At 49.0% G+C, this 17,628-nt stretch overlaps 2 protein-coding genes across 4 annotated transcripts in view; both read left to right on the top strand.

Moving 5' to 3' along the window:
* Nucleotides 1-17,628, top strand: part of LOC310849215 (flap endonuclease 1-like) — a 200,919-nt gene that overhangs the window by 9,883 nt on the left and 173,408 nt on the right. For 2 of the 3 annotated variants that reach the window (XM_083749333.1, XM_083749332.1), the window contains exons 7-11: nucleotides 1,365-1,425; nucleotides 4,099-4,233; nucleotides 5,251-5,402; nucleotides 7,955-8,102; nucleotides 8,695-10,732. In XM_083749333.1, coding sequence (XP_083605459.1) covers nucleotides 1,365-1,425; nucleotides 4,099-4,233; nucleotides 5,251-5,402; nucleotides 7,955-8,102; nucleotides 8,695-8,760 — 562 coding nt within the window. In that variant the 3' untranslated portion in view covers nucleotides 8,761-10,732. Of the gene's footprint in view, nucleotides 1-1,364; nucleotides 1,426-4,098; nucleotides 4,234-5,250; nucleotides 5,403-7,954; nucleotides 8,103-8,694; nucleotides 10,733-17,628 lie in introns of those variants that run through there. The other variant, XR_014566796.1, reaches the window with a different exon arrangement.
* Nucleotides 16,055-17,628, top strand: part of KIFC2 (kinesin family member C2) — a 44,345-nt gene continuing 42,771 nt past the window's right edge. Inside the window, exon 1 of the mRNA XM_083749077.1 lies at nucleotides 16,055-16,366. Within this exon, the coding sequence (XP_083605203.1) occupies nucleotides 16,226-16,366 (141 nt within the window). The 5' untranslated portion in view covers nucleotides 16,055-16,225. The remainder of the gene's footprint in view (nucleotides 16,367-17,628) is intronic.

Below are 17,628 nucleotides of genomic sequence, written 5' to 3'. Positions count from 1 at the left end.
CTCCCCTTTCCGCCTTCTCTGGCCCCTGTCACAATAGCTGTTTCCTCTCCCGGTTTCTCAACAATCTGAGTTTAGCTCCGTGTTGCAAACGTTGGCTTCCTGTTGCCCCTTCCCAAGGTGGCTGACAAATCTACCAGTAATGAAGCCCGCAAACTCTTACTTGAGTAAACCAGCAAGAACTACAATAGCAGAAGTCGGTAAAACCTTTATTAAAATGGAATAACAGCAGACTGGAATCAAGAAGGTTTTTTTAGTGATCTTCTGAAACCTTGCAAAGTCATTACAGTGGTACCTCAGGTTAAGTACTTAATTTGTTCCAGAGGTCCGTACTTAACCTGAAACTGTTCTTAACCTGAAGCAGCACTTTAGCTAATGGGGCCTCCCGCTGCCGCCGGAGCACGATTTCTGTTCTCATCCTGAAGCAAAGTTCTTAACCCGAGGTACTATTTCTGGGTTAGCGGAGTCTGTAACCTGAAGCGTATGTAACCTGAAGCGCATGTAACCTGAGCTACCACTGTACGTATATCTCTTTCTCCCCAGGCATGTTAAAAGGTTGGTCTGGATAAGCTGGTGCTTTCTAGGAATGACACATGTGGTGTGTGTAATGAGTAGCCAATAATAATAATAATAATAATAATAATAATAATAATAATAATAATATTTATACCCCACCCATCTGGCTGGGTTGCTCCAGCTTCCAATACATAGAAACATAATAAAACATCGAACAATACAAACTTCCCAATACAGGGCTGCTGTGGTGGATGGTGCCACTGAATGGGACAGGCGGTCACAGAATCATGAAATTATAGGGACACCCAGGGTCATCTAGTCCAACCCCCTTTTTATATAATAATTTGTATTTGTTTTTTTTAAAAATATAAACATACAACAAACATCCATTCAAAATCCAAGTCCTGAGATTACTCTGAATCTCCTGACTTCGCCCCATCCATTCCATGTATCCTAGTAAAAATAATTACAACTGCATGTCAATATTTATCCAGATATTTTTCTTTCTAAATTGCCCATAGTTTCCATTACTTGCAAGTGTGATTAAAATCCTGCCAATGTTTTAACCTGCTTGCAATGGTCTTGTATATAAATTATGGACTTTCCCCATTTTTAAAAAAAGTTCTTGTCTTCTCGGTTTCTGAGCTTCCCAGTTAGTTTCGCCATTTTGGCAGAGTCCGTCCTCTTGATTTGCCATTCTTCCCTGGTAGAATTCCTCTTCCTTCCAGAGTCCAGACCCTTGGTGTCACAATGCAGGAATCTGTGGCCGGCCGTTGTGCAGTGAGAAATCGGGTCGACTTTGTTCCCTGGAGATGTAATGGATTCTATGTGGTTTCTTTCATCTCCTCTAGAGACCTGGAAGAGATCTCCTTGCCGGTGGTTCTGCAAAAGCTGGGCTTGACGCAAGAGCAGGTGAGGAGACAAGGGTGTAGCAAGGGGTGTGTGTGTGTGGTAGTTGTGGTCTGCCCCAAGTGTCCCCACTCAGGGGGGTGACAAAATCGTGGCCGGCACTCACTGCGGGGTCTGCAGTGCACCCGAGCCACACATCTTGGGCGCCTGTGTGCTGGGCCCGGGGGTAACCCAAGAAACGCAGTCCAGGTCTGGTCTAGAATCTAAAGGATCCGCCGGGAGTCAGTCCGACAGGGCCAAGGCAAGACACGAGGCAGGAAACCAGGCAAGGGCAGGCACAGGATCTCAGGCAGGATCTGGCATACAGCAATGTTTGTTTGTTTTTTTAAATAAAGTAATATTAATTAAAGTTTTAAGGGTTACAGAAAGAAAAAAAGAGAAAACACAAAATTAAACAAAAACAAAACAACACATCACAATAAAGAAAAAGAAAGAAAACAGAAAACACTACTTATCTTAACAAAACAAAAATAAAAATAGAAACAATTAAAAACACAACGGATATTCCCATAACTTATCTTTCATTTACTTGTTTCATTGACCTCCTCACACCTCCCTTTTTTGTATTCTAGTTCGGTTAGCTATTTCAGCAAATCCTTTCCATCTTTCCCAGTTTTTGTCCTATAATTTATCTTGATATAATCTAACTTTACTTTTTCTCCTTTCACCAATTAACAATCTATTTTTACTTAATCCTTTATAACATTTCTGCTAAAGCCACATAACTTCATTCCAACATCCTTCTAACATTCATTAATTTTACAATGTTTCTGTAAATAATCTTTAAATTTCTTCCAATCTTCTTCCACCGACTCTTCTTCCTGGTCTCGGATTCTGCCAGTCATTTCCGCCAGTTCCATGTAGTCTATCTACTTCATCTGCCATTCTTCCCGGGTGGGTAGATCTTGTGTCTTCCAGTGCTCTGCAATAAGTATTCTTGCTGCTGTTGTAGCATACATAAAGAAAGTTCTATCCTTCTTTGGCACCAATTGGCCGACCATGTTGGCATACAGCAATGTTGCACCTGCAACCTGGGGCAAGGTCCGACAGCCTTTTATCTCTCTTGGGGTAACGGCTGGTCCTGATCCCCCGGCGACTCACCTCCCTGTTTTGCCCAAAGGTAAGCACTCCTCCTGCGAGTACTCAGGTCTCTCCTTCTCTCAGACCTCAGTCTCTGCAGCTCGGGAGATGTCGGTGGGTTACTAGACCCAGAGGCCACCTCAGCCTCCCCTGACCCAACCGGTAGTGGAGCAGCTGTAAGCGATGGCCCAGCTGGAGGCAACGAGGTCATCCCCGCATCTGGAGCCAGGGCAGGCTAAGGCCCCTGACTTGGCCCAGCTAGTACTTGGTGCAGGGGAACCTGTGCAGACTGGGCCTCTTCAGGATCAGGCCCCAGACTCGGTTCAGATGCTGCCTGAGGCAGAGGATCTGGTGCGGACTGAGACTCCATTCTATGGGTGCCACGCACCCTGTGCCTGTCGGACTTGCGTTTGACCGAGCGAGTCCTCCAGTTGAGTCCTCCGACATGATTAACGACCTGAGCCTCTGATGAGGCTCCAAGCATATTCCCATTACGCAGAGTATCCAGCACAGGGAAGGACGAGAAATATGAGCTACATGCTAAGAGTTTTATTACTAAGCTACGCAGACAGAAAAGAAATATATCCTCTCTCTGTGAGAGCAGAGAGCACCTCTAAAAACAAAGGAACAGGAAACCAGTAATAGCAACATCCGTCTCCTGTCTTCCCTGAGACTTCCAATAGCCTGGAAGCTCTGGAATGTAAACAGAGTCTTGTGACTCCAAAGCACTGCACAGTGGCAACAAACAGAAACCAACAGTGCCGCTCCTATGGGTGCCTCCAATCCCTCCCTCTGGGCGCGTGTGCCCCATCCCCATGGGGGCCATGCCCCCCGCCCCTATGGGCACGCTGCCCTAGATGCCCGATAGGCTTCCTCTGCCACTGTGAGGAGAGGCTGGTTCTGCAGAAACAGAACTGGGAGCAGCTGTTCAGAAGCAGAACCAGGAGCAGAACTGGGAGCACCTTTGAAGGTGACCCGGAAACTGCAATTAATCCAGAATGCGGCAGCTAGACTGGTGACTGGGAGCGTCTGCTGACACCATATAACACCGGTCTTGAAAGACCTACATTGGCTCCCAGTCCGTTTCCGAGCACAATTCAAAGTGTTGGTGCTGACCTTGAAAGCCCTAAACGGCCTCGGCCCAGTATACCTGAAGGAGCGTCTCCATCCCCATCGTTCAGCCCAGACACTGAGGTCCAGCGCCGAGGGCCTTCTGGCGGTTCCCTCACTGGGAGAAGCCAAGTTACAGGGAACCAGGCAGAGGGCCTTCTCGGTAGTGGCACCCGCCCTGTGGAACGCCCTCCCACCAGATGTCAAAGAGATAAACAACTAGCAGACTTTTAGAAGACACCTGAAGGCAGCCCTCTTTAGGGAAGCTTTTAATGTTTAATAGGTTATTGTATTTTGGTGTTTTATTGGAAGCCGCCCAGAGTGGCTGGGGAAACCCAGCCAGATGGGTGGGGTATAAATAAATTATTATTATTATTATTATTATTATTATTATTATTATTATTATCCTGCTGTGTTGTGTGACGCTGGTGTCTTCCTCCCTCCTCTCCTCTCCTCTCCCCATCCCTGCGCCTTTCCCGAATGAAGTTTGTGGACCTCTGCATCCTGCTGGGCTGTGATTACTGCGAAAAGATCCGGGGTCTGGGCCCCAAGAAGGCCTTGCCACTGCTGCGGCAACACGGGAGCATTGAGCAGGTCTTGCGCTCTGTCTGCAGCGCTCAGGTATAATAATAATAATAATAATAATAATAATAATAATAATAATAATAATTATTTCCATAGGCAGCCATACTTCTGAATCTCCGTTGCTGGGAACCACAGGAGGGGAGAGGGCTGATCTAATGCACGAATCCTCCTTGCAAGTTTCTCCAAGGCAGGGTGCTGTACCAGATGCAGAGGCAGTTTTAGGGTGGCGCAACCGGTGCGCCCACACTGTGCGCCATGCGGTAGGGGAGCAACACCAGTGCTGGAGTGCGAAAGGAGGCGAGGGGTGCCATAACTTAGCGATGCACTGGGTGCCTCTGAAATTTGAAAACTCAAAGTCAGCTAGATGGGCCGCCGGCCTGATCCTGCACACTCTTCTTTATGTTCTTAAGATAGTTCCTGTAGCTCAGGTTCAGCAAACGTTTTCAGCAGGGAGCTGGTCCACTGTCCCTCAGACCTTGTGGGTGGCCAGAATATATTTTTTGGGGGGAAATGAACGAATATGCCCCACAAATAACCCAGAGATGCATTTTAAATAAAAGCACACTTTGTACTCGTGTAAAAACACCAGGCAGGCCCCTCAAATAACCAAGAGATGCATTTTAAATAAAAGCACACTTTGCACTCGTGTAAAAACACCAGGCAGGCCCCACAAATAACCCAGAGATGCATTTTAGAAGACATCTGAAGGCAGCCCTGTTCAGGGAAGTTTTTAACGTGTGACATTCTAATGTATTTTTAATCTTTCTTGGAAGCCGCCCAGAGTGGCTGGGGAAACCCAGCCAGATGGGCAGGGTACAAATAAATAAATTATTATTATTAATAAAAGTGCACATTCTACTAATGTAAAAGCACGCTGATTCCCGAACCATCCACGGGCCAGATTGAGAAGGCGATTGGGCCGGATCCGGCCCCCGGGCCTGAATTTGCCTCCCCATGTGTGTATCTGCTGCAGGCTGCAGCTCAGGGTTGATGGGCAAAGGGCAGGTAACTTTCTTTCTTAAAGGTTAATGCTGAAAATCCTACTCTTTGCAGAAGCACCCGTTGCCTGAAAACTGGCCCTTGGAGGAGACCCGGCGGCTCTTCCTGCACCCCGAGGTGGCCGAGCCCAGCCAAGTGGTGCTAGAGTGGCGGGAGCCAGACGAGGAGGGGCTGCTGCAGTTCCTGGCGCATGAGAAGCACATGGCGTGAGTAGTGGTGTGAAATTCTCGAGCATGATCTATTGGAGAATATTTGCAATGAATGAGAATATTAGAGAATTTTCATTTAAAACAGAATATTCATTTTAGCGCATGGAAAACGATAGCATTTTAATGCATTGAAAATGATATAATTAGTTAATATACATGTTTATTCATGGGTAAACTTGTTCAGGTGGCAACCAAAGACTGTACAGATACTTTTATTCAATGGGGCAAGGCAGTGAATTCACATTCTTTGAGTTTCTCCCCCTGTAGCTCACATTTCAGAACTGCCAATGGTGAATAATAATAATAATAATAATAATAATAATAATAATAATAATTTTTTATTTATACCCCGCCCTCCCCAGCCAAGGCCGGGCTCAGGGTGGCTTACAAGCAATAATAAAAACAAGATGAATGATTACAACTTAAAAACAAAAATAAAATACAACATTAAAATAATGGAACATTAAAATATTAAAATGTAGCCTCATCGCAGGAGGAGAAGGAAAAGAAAGGGAAAAAAAGAGAGGGAGGGAATCAAATTGGCTCCAAGCCAAAGGCCAGTAATGTAACTGGATTAAAAAAAAAATCATTATTCATTCCTTACACTGGCAATATCACAGCTTGACTTATTATTTACTAGATTTTTTTAAAATGTGGGTTGTAAAACTGGTTCTTACATTAGAATTTACAGTTTGTGGAGAATGTTCTCCGGAGAATTTCCTAGCAAGGAATATTCTCGAGGATATTCTCCGGAGGGTATTCTCACCTCACATCACAAGGCGCGAGTGTGGCTGCTCTTGCAAGGTGCTTGTTTGGCTAATAATAATAATGATAATAATAATTTATTTATACCCCACCCATCTGGGCCACTCTGAGTGGCTTCCAACAAAAGACTAAAATACAATAACCTATTAAGCATTAAAAGCTTCCCTTCACATGTCTTCTAAAAGTCAGGTAGTTATTTTCCTCTTTGGCATCTGATGGGAGGGCGTTCCGCAGGGTGGGTGCCACTACCGAGAAGGCCCTCTGCCTGGTTCCCTGTAACTTGGCTTCTCGCAGGGAGGGAACCGCAAGAAGGCCCTCGGAGCTGGACCAAAGTGTCCGGGCAGAACGATGGGGGAGGAGACGCTCCTTCAGGTATACTGGACTGAGGCCGTTTAGGGCTTTCAAGGTCAGCACCAACACTTTGAATTGTGCTTGAAAACATCCTGGGAGCCAATGCCGGCCTTTCAAGACCGGTGTTATATGGTCTCGGCGGCCGCTCCCACTCACCAGTCTAGCTGCCGCATTGTGGATTAGTTGCAGTTTCTGTGTCACCTTCAAAGGTAGCCCCATGTAGAGTGCATTGCAGTAGTCCAAGCGGGAGATAACTAGAACACACACCACTCTGGTGAGACAGTCCGTGGGCAGCAAGGGTCTCATCCTGTGTACCAGATGGAGCTGATAAACAGCTGCCCCGGACACAGAATTGACCTGCACCTCCATGGACAGCTGTGAGTCCAGAATGACTCCCAGGCTACGCACCTGGTCCTTCAGGACCGGCGTTTTGTGGTCTTGGCGTAGCAAAGGAAGGAGCGAAGGGACCATATGTTTCTGGACTCCAACTCCCATCAGCCAGCACAGCTTTCTGCTTTTGCACATGCCCCGATCTGCCACTTTTCCTAGCCTTCTCCTCTATTTTCCTTGAATCTGCCGCCTTTCTTTCTCAGAAGGCGGTGGTCTCTCCTTCCTTGGAGGTTTCTAAGCAGAGGTGGGATGGCCACTGGTCATGGATGCTTTAGCTGAGATTTCCGGGGGTTGGACTAAAAAGCCCATTGGGTGGAGAAATAGGAACAACAATACATATGTGGTGGAGGTGTGAAGAAATTTTGGATAGTAGTACAGGAAGAACTAAAGAAGATGTTGAAAATATCAACAACAAAGAAACTAGAGACATATCTTCTTGGATTGATAGATGATGAGATACCACAGGGTTAAAAAAGAATGTTTCTATATGCAAGTACAGCTGATAGAATAGTGATCACTGCTAGGTGGAAGTCACAAACTATACCCACAAAGGAGGAACGGATTTGTAAACTAAATGAATATTTAATTTTGGCAAAGTTAACTGCTATAATAAGAAATCAGTCGAATCAAAAATTTAAAATGGAGTGGAAATGTTTTGATGAATATATGGCAAAATATTGCTCAAAAATACACTAATATGCTTAGATTAAAATGTGAAGAACTGGATGGAAGAAAAATTAGTAAGGAAAGATAATAAGGATATATAGATGATCTGAGAAGACTGTAGAATGCAAAGATTATTGTAAATTATATAATGTGGAGAAAATCGAATAGGGGTGGGGGGAAGTGGGAGGAAGGAGAAAAGAATAATATGATGGATTGAGGAAATGGAAATGTATGGGGGGATGGGGAGGAAATGGGGTTGGCTTTGGTATATCTGTATTATCTGTGAAAACAAATAATAATAAAAATAAAAATTAGAAAGAAAAAACCCATTGGGTTCAATTCTGTGATACTCTTTGACCTGAGCGCCTGCTTCGCAGTGAGTCCCTGGTTCACAGCCGACTGGAGAAGTGGCGGGCCGCCTGCCTGAAGAGAGCCCAGCCCCAGTCACCTGGCCCCGTGATGAAGGGCAGCAAGAAGCAGCAGAAGATGGTGGAGTTCTTCCAGGTCAAGAAGCGGCCACGCGAGGTGAGGAGGAGAGGGAGGAGAGGAAGGAGAGGAAGGAGTTTCCCCTGGACCTTTGCAAGGCCAAAAGAGGGATGGAGGGAGGGAGGGAGGGATGGATGGATGGGTGAGGCGAAGGGATGGCCGGAGGAGTCCCTGTCAGTGCTGTGATGGAGCAAAATAGCCTAAATTCTTCCCCCAAATGGGTGCTCAGGATCAGCTCTGGGTCTTTTTTGGTGGTGAGCTCACTAAAAGAGTCAGCTCAGCATTCAGTGGCAGGCAGGGGGGCATAATTGCTTGGAAGGAGGAACAAAATGGCTGGGAGGTCTTGGTGAGGTTACGCTTCCTCTGAAGGAGCAGGTTCGTAGCTTGGGGGTACAGTCATACCTCATGTTACGTTTGCTTCAGGTTGTGCGTTTTCAGGTTGTGTCCCGCGGCGACCCGGAAGTAACAGAACGGGTTACTTCTGGGTTTCGCTGCTCGCGCATGCGTAGACGCGCAAAATTATGTCATGCGCAGAAGCGGCAAATTGCAACCTGCGTGTGCACAGACGCTGGTTGCGTCCTTTTCACGTTGCAAATGGGCCTCATTCTGACTTGGCCATTCCTCTCCGCAGATACTGAAACCCGGCAGGAAGAAGACGAAGACCCAGGAACAGCCAGGGACGGCAGTGGAGACTTGAGAGCAAATAGCTCCCTTTTTCGCTGGCTTGCAAGGGTCGCACTCCAGAAAGACTTTGGATGTTGTTACCTGGGTGTTCAGGCTTGCTGGCACCCTCAACATTTCATTCATTCATTTAATAACATTTGTATGCCCCTAAATTCTCAGATCACAGTGGTCTTCAGGAAACTGGACCCCTTCTTTCCTCTCCTCTGAGCAGGTGGCTGTCTGCCCTTTGACATTTCCCTTTCCCTGACCTTGCTGTCTTTCGTACCAGACTCCAGCCATTGGCATTTTTGAGTTTACTTCATTGTTTCTGCGTCCCCATTGCAGCCTGCCTGGTCCATGGTGCCCGTATCAGCTTCTTATAATCCTGCAAGAAGATTCCTTCCCTCGGCCTCTTTCTCATATTACAGAAATAAGCCAATTCAAGGAGTCGCTGCAGACAGAGGTGTGATTCTGAATTCTGGCTGCTGTCCAGTTCTGTGGTTGTTTGAGGCATGCAGTCTGTTGGGTCGAAGGGAGAGGACGGACAAGAACAGGACCCTGGACAGCTCCAGCGGGCTCTTGTGAAAGTTTGTTAGGTCGTATATCTTCTGACCCACTGAGTCTGCTGCACCGGCCCTGCAATAAATTTGATTTCTTGCCACTCCAACAAACTTCCAGTGGCACCCACACGCTGCCACTCTGCACGCTGCCACTCTCTCCAGTTGCCGGATAATAGCAGAGTTCACACACAGCAGCAAATGGCTTGTCCGTGTCGACGTGGTGTCCTCAGTAACGCAGCTCGAAACCAGTGCTTCTAATCCAAAACTCTTTATTTAAAGGTAAAGGTAAAGGGACCCCTGATCGTTAGGTCCAGTCGAATCCGACTCTGGGGTTACAGCCCTCATCTCGCTTTATTGGCTGAGGGAGCCAGTGTACAGCTTCCGGGTCATGTGGCCAGCATGACTAAGCCGCTTATGGCGAACCAGAGCAGCGCACCGAAACGCCGTTTACCTTCCCGCCAGAGTGGTACCTATTTACCTACTTGCACTTTGACGTGCTTTCAGACTGCTAGGTTGGCAGGAGCTGGGACCGAGCAACGGGAGCTCACCCCATCGCGGGGATTCAAACCGCCAACCTTCTGATTGGCAAGTCCTAGGCTCTGTGGTTTAACCCACAGCACCACCGGATAATAGCAGAGTTCCCACGCAGCAGCAAATGGCTTGTCCGGGTCGACGTGGTGTCCTCAATAACGCAGCTGGACACCAGTGCTTCTAATCCAAAACTCTTTATTTAGTAGCACTCAAAACAGAAAAGAAAACCTGCAGAATCTAGCTGCATGTTCGCAGCTCTCTGCCTCTTAAGAAAAACTACACGACCTTGCTAACGAAGCACGGATCATGTGGGCAGTGCACCCAGTTGATAAGGAACGCTCCTGGAGTGTTAACTCCTGGCAGTCCAGAACCATAGCAGCTCTGCTGGCTGAAATGTCCTGGCTAGCGCCAGCGGAAGCCTAGCCTTACGCAGGCAGCCAAGAACGATTGGCAAGGGCTCCTTCTCTGAGCCCGATGAGAGTGGCAAGGCTGTGCCCTCCAGCTCGAAGGGTCCCAGATAAAGGTAATGTTCCCATCCCTGAGGAAGCAGCTTGGACCGAGGGCACAGAATTGTAGATGTGGAAGGGACCCCTAAGGTTCATCTAGTCTAAGCCCCCTGCAATACAAGAACCACAAGCCACTGGACTCTGGGTCTCCTGCCCCTTATCTCCTATTTTCTAATTTTACATTTCCTTATTCTTTTGCTTTGCTTCCAAGGTGGTTTTCCTTCAAAAGGTCAGACTCAATCTGCCACTATACATACATATGCGTCACAGGCAAGTGCTGGGAGCAATTTGAAGGACCTGGCAATGTCCTTGAACTGCAAAGTCCTGACACAAACTGGATTTTTTTGCAAACCAGTTTACCTTTCCGGCGTTTTACAATAAACAAATCTCTGTTCTACCCAAATTGAAACCCGGTGGTATTTTGCTAATTCCTCTTGGGAATTAAAGGGTGCAGCATTAACTCCCATGGAACACTGTGGGCCCAGAACCCTGAAATATTATTGCCTCCAGGCTGAGATATATTTACAGGTGAGTTTATGTGTTACCTGCCATCAGGGCCAGGTTTAGACTTGAACGTGAGAAGAGCCTGCTGGATCAGGCCAACGGGGGCCCATCTAGTCAATAATAATAATAATAATAATAATAATAATAATAATAATAATAAATTTATTTATACCCCGCCCATCTAGCTGGGTCTCCCCAGCCACTCTGGGCGGCTTCCAACAGAACACTAAAATACAATGGCCTAGTAAACATTAAAAGCTTCCCTAAACAGGGCTGCCTTCAGATGTCTTCTAAAAGGTAGTTGCTTATCTCCTTGACATCTGGTGGGAGGGCGTTCCACAGGGTGGGTGCCACCACCAAGAAGGCCCTCTGCCTGGTTCCCTGTAACTTGGCTTCTCGCAGGGAGGGAACCGTCAGAAGACCCTCGGTGCTGGACCATCCGGGCAGAACGATGGGGGTGGAGACGCTCCTTCAGATATACTGGACCCAGGCCATTTAGGGCTTTAAAGGTCAGCACCAACACTTTGAACTGTGCTCGGAAACCTACTGAGAGCCAATGCAGATCTCTCAGGACCGGTGTTATGTGGTCCCAGCGGCCACTCCCAGTCACCAGTCTCGCTGCTGTGTTCTGGATTAATTGCAGTTTCCAGGTCACCTTCAAAGGTAGCCCCACATAGAGCGCATTGCAGTAGTCCAAGCGGGAGATAACCAGAGCATGCACCACTCTGGCGAGACAGTCCGCAGGTAGGTAGGGTCTCAGCCTGCGTACCAGGTGGAGCTGGTAAACAGCTGCCCTGGACACAGAGTTAACCTGCGCCTCCATGGACAGCTGTGAGTCCAGAATGAAACCGAGGCTGTGCACCTGGTCCTTCAGGGGCACAGTTACCCCATTCAGGACCAGGGAGTCCCCCACACACTTTGAATTGTGCTCAGAAACGTACTGGGTCTTTCAAGACCAGTGTTATGTGGTCTCTTTAGCTGCCCCCAGTCACCAGTCTAGCTGCCGCATTCTGGATTAGTTGTAGCTTCTGAGTCACCTTCAAAGGTAGCCCCACATAGAGCGCATTGCAGTAGTCCAAGCGAGAGATAACTAGAGCATGCACCACTCTGGTGAGACAGTCTGCGGGCAGGGAGGGTCCCATCCTGCATACCAGATGGAGCTGGTAGACTGCTGCCCTGGACACAGAATTGACCTTCGCCTCCATGGACAGCTTTGGTGACAACAAAATATTCTGTGCAACAACAGAATATTTTTGTTCTTTCTGCTTGAGAAGTTCAAATTGCAATTTGACTCCTCTATCACCCGGGGGCTCTTTATATTCTGCCTGTAGGAACTGCTCTTTGTCTCGAGTAAACACCAGCTTCACAAAGCACCCCTGACTTGCTCGGAAACATGAAGCCTGAAGCATTTTTTAAAAAAATGTGTAAGGCTAGTTTGACAGCATTTGAAATACTGGTTTGTCCCTGTGAAGATTCCTCCTTGCTCCGCTCTCTGTGGTTTGCTGCAATTTTCTCTGGGAGCCCACCATCCTTGTTAAGCTGTTGCAAAAGTATTGTTGCAACAAGACATCCTTTACCTGTGGAACTCCCTGCCACAGGAGGTGGAGGTGGTGACTCGCACAGGATCAGATAAAACTATGAGGGATAAGGCTATTGTCAAATATCAGTCGTGCTAGCTAAGGGAATTCTCTGTTTAGGGACTGTATACAGGGTTGTGTGCTTGTTGACATAATGTTTGCCTTCCCTGTGGCCAAAACAGACTCTCTGAGAGGCTTGCAAACATCATTTCTAAGACTGACCCTGCCCTCAGAAATGCAGACAACTGCTGGAGGTGTGGAAGTAAAAATGCAAACTTGGTACATATGATGAATAACTGCCTGATGATAAGATCATTTTGGTGTGAGGTGAGAATATATATAGCAAGAGTAATATATCTAAGTAACACCTTAGAGACCAACTAAGTTTGTTCTTGATATGAGCTTTCATGTGCATGCACACTTCTTCAGGCATATAAAGATTGTGCTACTGGACAATTATATTATATATATATATTTCTCCCAGAGGTTCTCTCTCTCTCTCTCTCTCTCTCTCTCTCTCTCTCTCTCTCTGTCTCTCATCTATCTATCATCTATCTATCTATCTATCTATCTATCTATCTAATCTAGTTTTTATTAATTTTTCTGTTTTACAAATTAAAATACTCATTTTACACCCTTAAGTGATCAGTGACTTCCCTTCTTCTCTTTCCACGGTTCATTTTGCATATCAAAAATCCCTGGATATTTTACAAAAACTATACCATTCACTATCCCATTAGTGCATCCACCAAAAATTATTTACCCTGTTGAATTGATCTGAATGCTACCAGTGTTCTCAGCTGTACACAATTATTTCCAATATATTCAATAAAGCTTTTCCAATCTTCTTTAAAAGTATGTTCCTCTTGTTCTCTTATTCTGTACATTGAGTCTGCAAGTTGTTCACCCCCAGGAGGTTGGGTCTGCTGCCTTCTGCATGCAAAGCACAGCTACTGAGGCTCTTTCCTATAGGGCCGTTGCCAAGTCTGGTTCCATCTTTGCAGCAGGAGTGAAGGGGCTGCTTCCTCCCAGCCGGAGCAGCCTGAGAGATTCTGCTGCCGTCAGCAGCCTCTGCATTGCCGGAGCTGAGAGAGGCAGCTCTCCAGCAGTGCAGAGACATCCTCTGCATGCCAAGCAGGTGTCCCACTAGGGAGCCAGCATGGACCCTTTGCATCCTCTGTTTGAGATACTTGCATGTTGAGATATGAAGGACAGATCATGGCATTTAAGGTTTGTTTTATCCTGTTGACATCCTACCTTTTCCTCCAAGGAGCTGCAGGTGACATAATAATGATAATAATAATAATAATAATAATAATAATAATAATAATAATAAATAAATAAATTTTATTTATACCCCACCCTCCCCAGCCAAGACCGGGCTCAGGGCGGCTAACACCAGATATAAAAACAATTGATTGAGATTCAACTTAAAAAACAAGATTAAAATACAACATTAAAGCATTAAAATGCAGCCTCATTTCAGTGGAAACTCAAATAAAAAACTTTTTGGGGGATGAAAACGTCAAGTCTTCACCAAGGCCAACTATCCAGACTGGTCCTACATGGTCCAGAAAAAAGCCAGGGAAGTCCCCAAATAAGAGTTCCATCACAAAAGGAGAAAGGAAAGAGGGAAAGGGGGTCAAGTGGATTCCAAGCCAAAGGTCAGGCAGAACAACTCTGTCTTACAGGCCCTGCGGAAAGAGATCAGATCCCGCAGGGCCCTGGTCTCATGAGACAGAGCATTCCACCAGGTTGGAGCCAGTGTTGAAAAGGCCCTAATGGTCAGGGGTCCCTTTACCTTTTTATCTGGAACCCACTTGGCCAGACCCAGGGAGGTTAACATCCCAGATTATGGCCAAAGTTAATGTAAGAACACAGTTAGGCCAGTGACCCATCCAATTTCTCACAGTAGCAACTCCTTAGGTCCAGTTGTGGCCGACTCTGGGGTTGCGGCGCTCATCTCGCTTTACTGGCCAAGGGAGCCGGCGTACAGCTTCCGGGTCATGTGGCCAGCATGTCTAAGCCGCTTCTGGCGAACCAGAGCAGCGCACAAAAACACCGTTTACCTTCCCGCCAGAGTGGTACCTATTTATCTACTTGCACTTTGACGTGCTTTCGAACTGCTAGGTTGGCAGGAGCAGGGACCGAGCAGCAGGAGCTCACCCCGTCACAGGGATTTGAACTGCCGACCTTCTGATCAGCAAGTCCTAGGCTCTGTGGTTTAACCCACAGCACCACCCACGTCCCAGCCAACTCCTAGGGGTCCCCAATAAAATATTTGAGGCGGTTGACGCTGAGCCCCACCCCAAAATTGATGGGCATTGCCTTTCAAATGGTGTGTGTGTGTGTGTTGCGTCTTGGAATCGATTATGTGGAGTGAGGCTTACCTGCCTCCCCAATATTTTATTCAGGTTGGACCAGATGCCCATTATCTCTGGACCAGATGCCCATTATGGGAAACCTGCGGGCAGGATCCGACCCCAAGAGCCACTATTCCCCTTCTGTGGTTTCCAGCAACGGGCACTCACAATGCCAAAACAAAAAAAAAATCCTTCCAGTAGCACCTTAAAGACCAACTAAGTCAGTTCTTGGTATGAGCTTTCGTGTGCATGCACACTTCTTCAGATACACTGGAAGTGTGCATGCACACGAAAGCTCATACCAAGAACTGACTTAGTTGGTCTTTAAGGTGCTACTGGAAGGAATTTTTTTTGTTTTGACTATGGCAGACCAACACGGCTACCTATCTGTAACTGTCACAATGCCAGTTATGGAGACAAGAGCATAGCCATTCTGGCTAGTAGTAGCCAGGCAAGCTCTGTTAAGAACAGCAGGAGATGCTGCTGGATGAGGCCACTGGCCCACCTGCGCCAGCATCCTGCCCTCACCTGGCCCAGCAGATGACCTGAATAGGAAACCCGCAAGCCGGGGCCTCTGGGGACCGAACCCGTGTCCTTCTGCCTGCGGAGCAGCTGCCCCGCCACTGCGGCACTCGGGGCTGGAGGAGACCTCCCGGCTGCTGCCTGGGGGGGGGGGGGAGAGAAGCGGGGGAGCCCTCGCGGGGCGCGGCGGAGGCGGCCCGGGGATGCTCTCCTCCGGCCCCGGTGCCATCCCTGCGGGCGGCTCAGTCCTGCCTCCGACGAGGGTGGCATCTTCTGGGCAGGAGAAGCAGGAGGAGAAGGAGGAAAAGGAGAAGGAAAAGGAGAAGGAAAAGGAAAAGGAGGAGGAGAGGGAGAAGGAGAAGGAGAAGGAGAAGGAGAAGAAGGAAAAGGAGAAGGAAAAGAAGGAGGAGGAGCAGAAGGAGAAGGAGAAGAAGGAAAAGGAGAAGGAAAAGAAGGAGGAGAAGGAGAAGAAGGAAAAGGAGAAGGAAAAGAAGGAGGAGAGGGAGAAGGAGAAGGAGAAGAAGGAAAAGGAGGAGAAGGAGAAGAAGGAAAAGGAGAAGGAGGAGAAGGAAAAGGAGGAGGAGGAGGAGAGGGAGAAGGAGAAGGAGAAGGAGAGGGAGAAGGAGAAGGAGAAGGAGAGGGAGAAGGAGAGGAGGAGAAGGAGAAGGAGCCGCGCCCCCCTCGCCCTCCCGCCGCCCCCGCCCGGCCCGGCCCTCCCGCCGACTCCGATTCAGGCTGCTGCGGGCCGGAAGGCGGGGCGCGGCGGGCCGGGCGGGGCACCTCCAGCCGCCGGGGCCGCCTCCTTTTCCTCCTGCTCCGCTGCTGCTGCTGTGGTTGCTGCGGCTGCTGCTGCTGAGCGGAGCGCGGGGGTTTTGCGGGGGTCCCCTCTCCAGGTGGGCGCCGCGGATTGGGGGGCTCACTTGCCACGGAGCCCCCATGTACGCCTTTTACTCGCTGCTGGTCTACATCTTCTACACCCTCTTCAAGAAGGATGGCGGCGAGGAAGAGGAGGCGGCGGAAGGGGGGGCAAGGGGGAAGCAGCAGCAGCCCCCCGACGGGCAGGACGGCGCTCCCCAGGTAAGGCGACAAGGCACCGGTCCTGTGGCTGGGCGTTCCGCGGGGCAAAGGAGGGAAGGGGGCGCGGGGGCAGCCTGGCATCGCGGGTGGCGCTGTGGATGTCGCGGGCGTCCTTCGGGGGGGGGGTGCCTGCTGTGGGGGGCTGGCTCCAGATGGGGGTGTCGTCGCCCTCCGTGTTGCACCCCACTCCTAGCTATGGGGCATAGGAGCCAAGGTCCCTTGCCGCCCTCCAATAAAATATTGGAGTGCCGCCCCCCAAATTGCTATTTAAATGGCGTGCGTGTGGATTAGGTGGGGCGGGGCTTGTCTGCCTCCCCCCCCCATATTTTATTTCAGTTGGCATCCCTGCTATGGGGCCAGTACGTGCCAGCGGTGTGGGGCGCAACGTCAGGACGGTGCCTCTCTTAATCGGGTTGTGCCCAGACCAGCCTGGAGGACAGGGGGGTGGGGGGTGGAAGAGTGAATTCAGGGCTTACCTCCCACCCTAGAGAAGAGCTCCTGGGTCCCCCCCCCCCTTGCAGCTCCCTCCCGCCCCCTTTCCCTTCCGTGCCCATCGCAAGATAAGAAGCTGCCTGAGTTAGTAACCTTGGTCCACCTAGTATTGCACACACGGACAGGCAGCGGCCGCTCTCCTGGCTTTCAGACAGGCGCCTCGCGTCTCCCCCCTCTGTCTTTGGAGGTGCCCGCGGGACTTGAACCCGGGACCTTCCCCTTGCAAGTCAGACGCCCTGCCCGGGAGCTCTGGCCCCCTGCCCATTTCTGCCTCCGATTTTTGCTGCATTGCTGAATGGGCTGCGATGCTTCCCTGAAGGGCTGCCCTCATTCAGACCGGAGGCCTGGAGGTGCTGAGGACCCTGGCATTTTGTCCCTTGGCCTCAGGTGTTTGTGCTCATTCCTAAGCAGCTGGCTGGAGTCAGGCTGCAGAAGGCGGGACCGGGGTGGAGTGGGGTGAGCTCCCTCCAACCTGCCTTAGCCAATAGTTACCAGATTTTTTCCAATGAATCGGGGGACACTTTCCCCCCTTTTTTGTGAAGCTGAGTAGCAACAGGGAGTCACCTGGGACGCGGGTGCCTATCAGGGCTTGCCGATCAGGAGGTAGGTGGTTTGAATCCCTGCGACGGGGTGAGCTCCTGTTGCTCGGTCCCTGCTCCTGCCCACCTAGCAGTTTGAAAGCACATCAAAGTGCAAGTAGATAAATAGGTACCACTCCGGTGGGAAGGTAAATTGCGTTTCCGTGCGCTGATCTGGTTCGCCAGAAGCAG

This window comes from Podarcis gaigeae, assembly GCF_964106915.1.
Source record: "Podarcis gaigeae genome assembly, chromosome: 7".
Classification (NCBI taxonomy): domain Eukaryota; kingdom Metazoa; phylum Chordata; class Lepidosauria; order Squamata; family Lacertidae; genus Podarcis; species Podarcis gaigeae.
The sequence above is the reverse complement of the archived record's forward strand: the minus strand, read 5'-3'. Positions and strand labels throughout refer to the sequence as shown.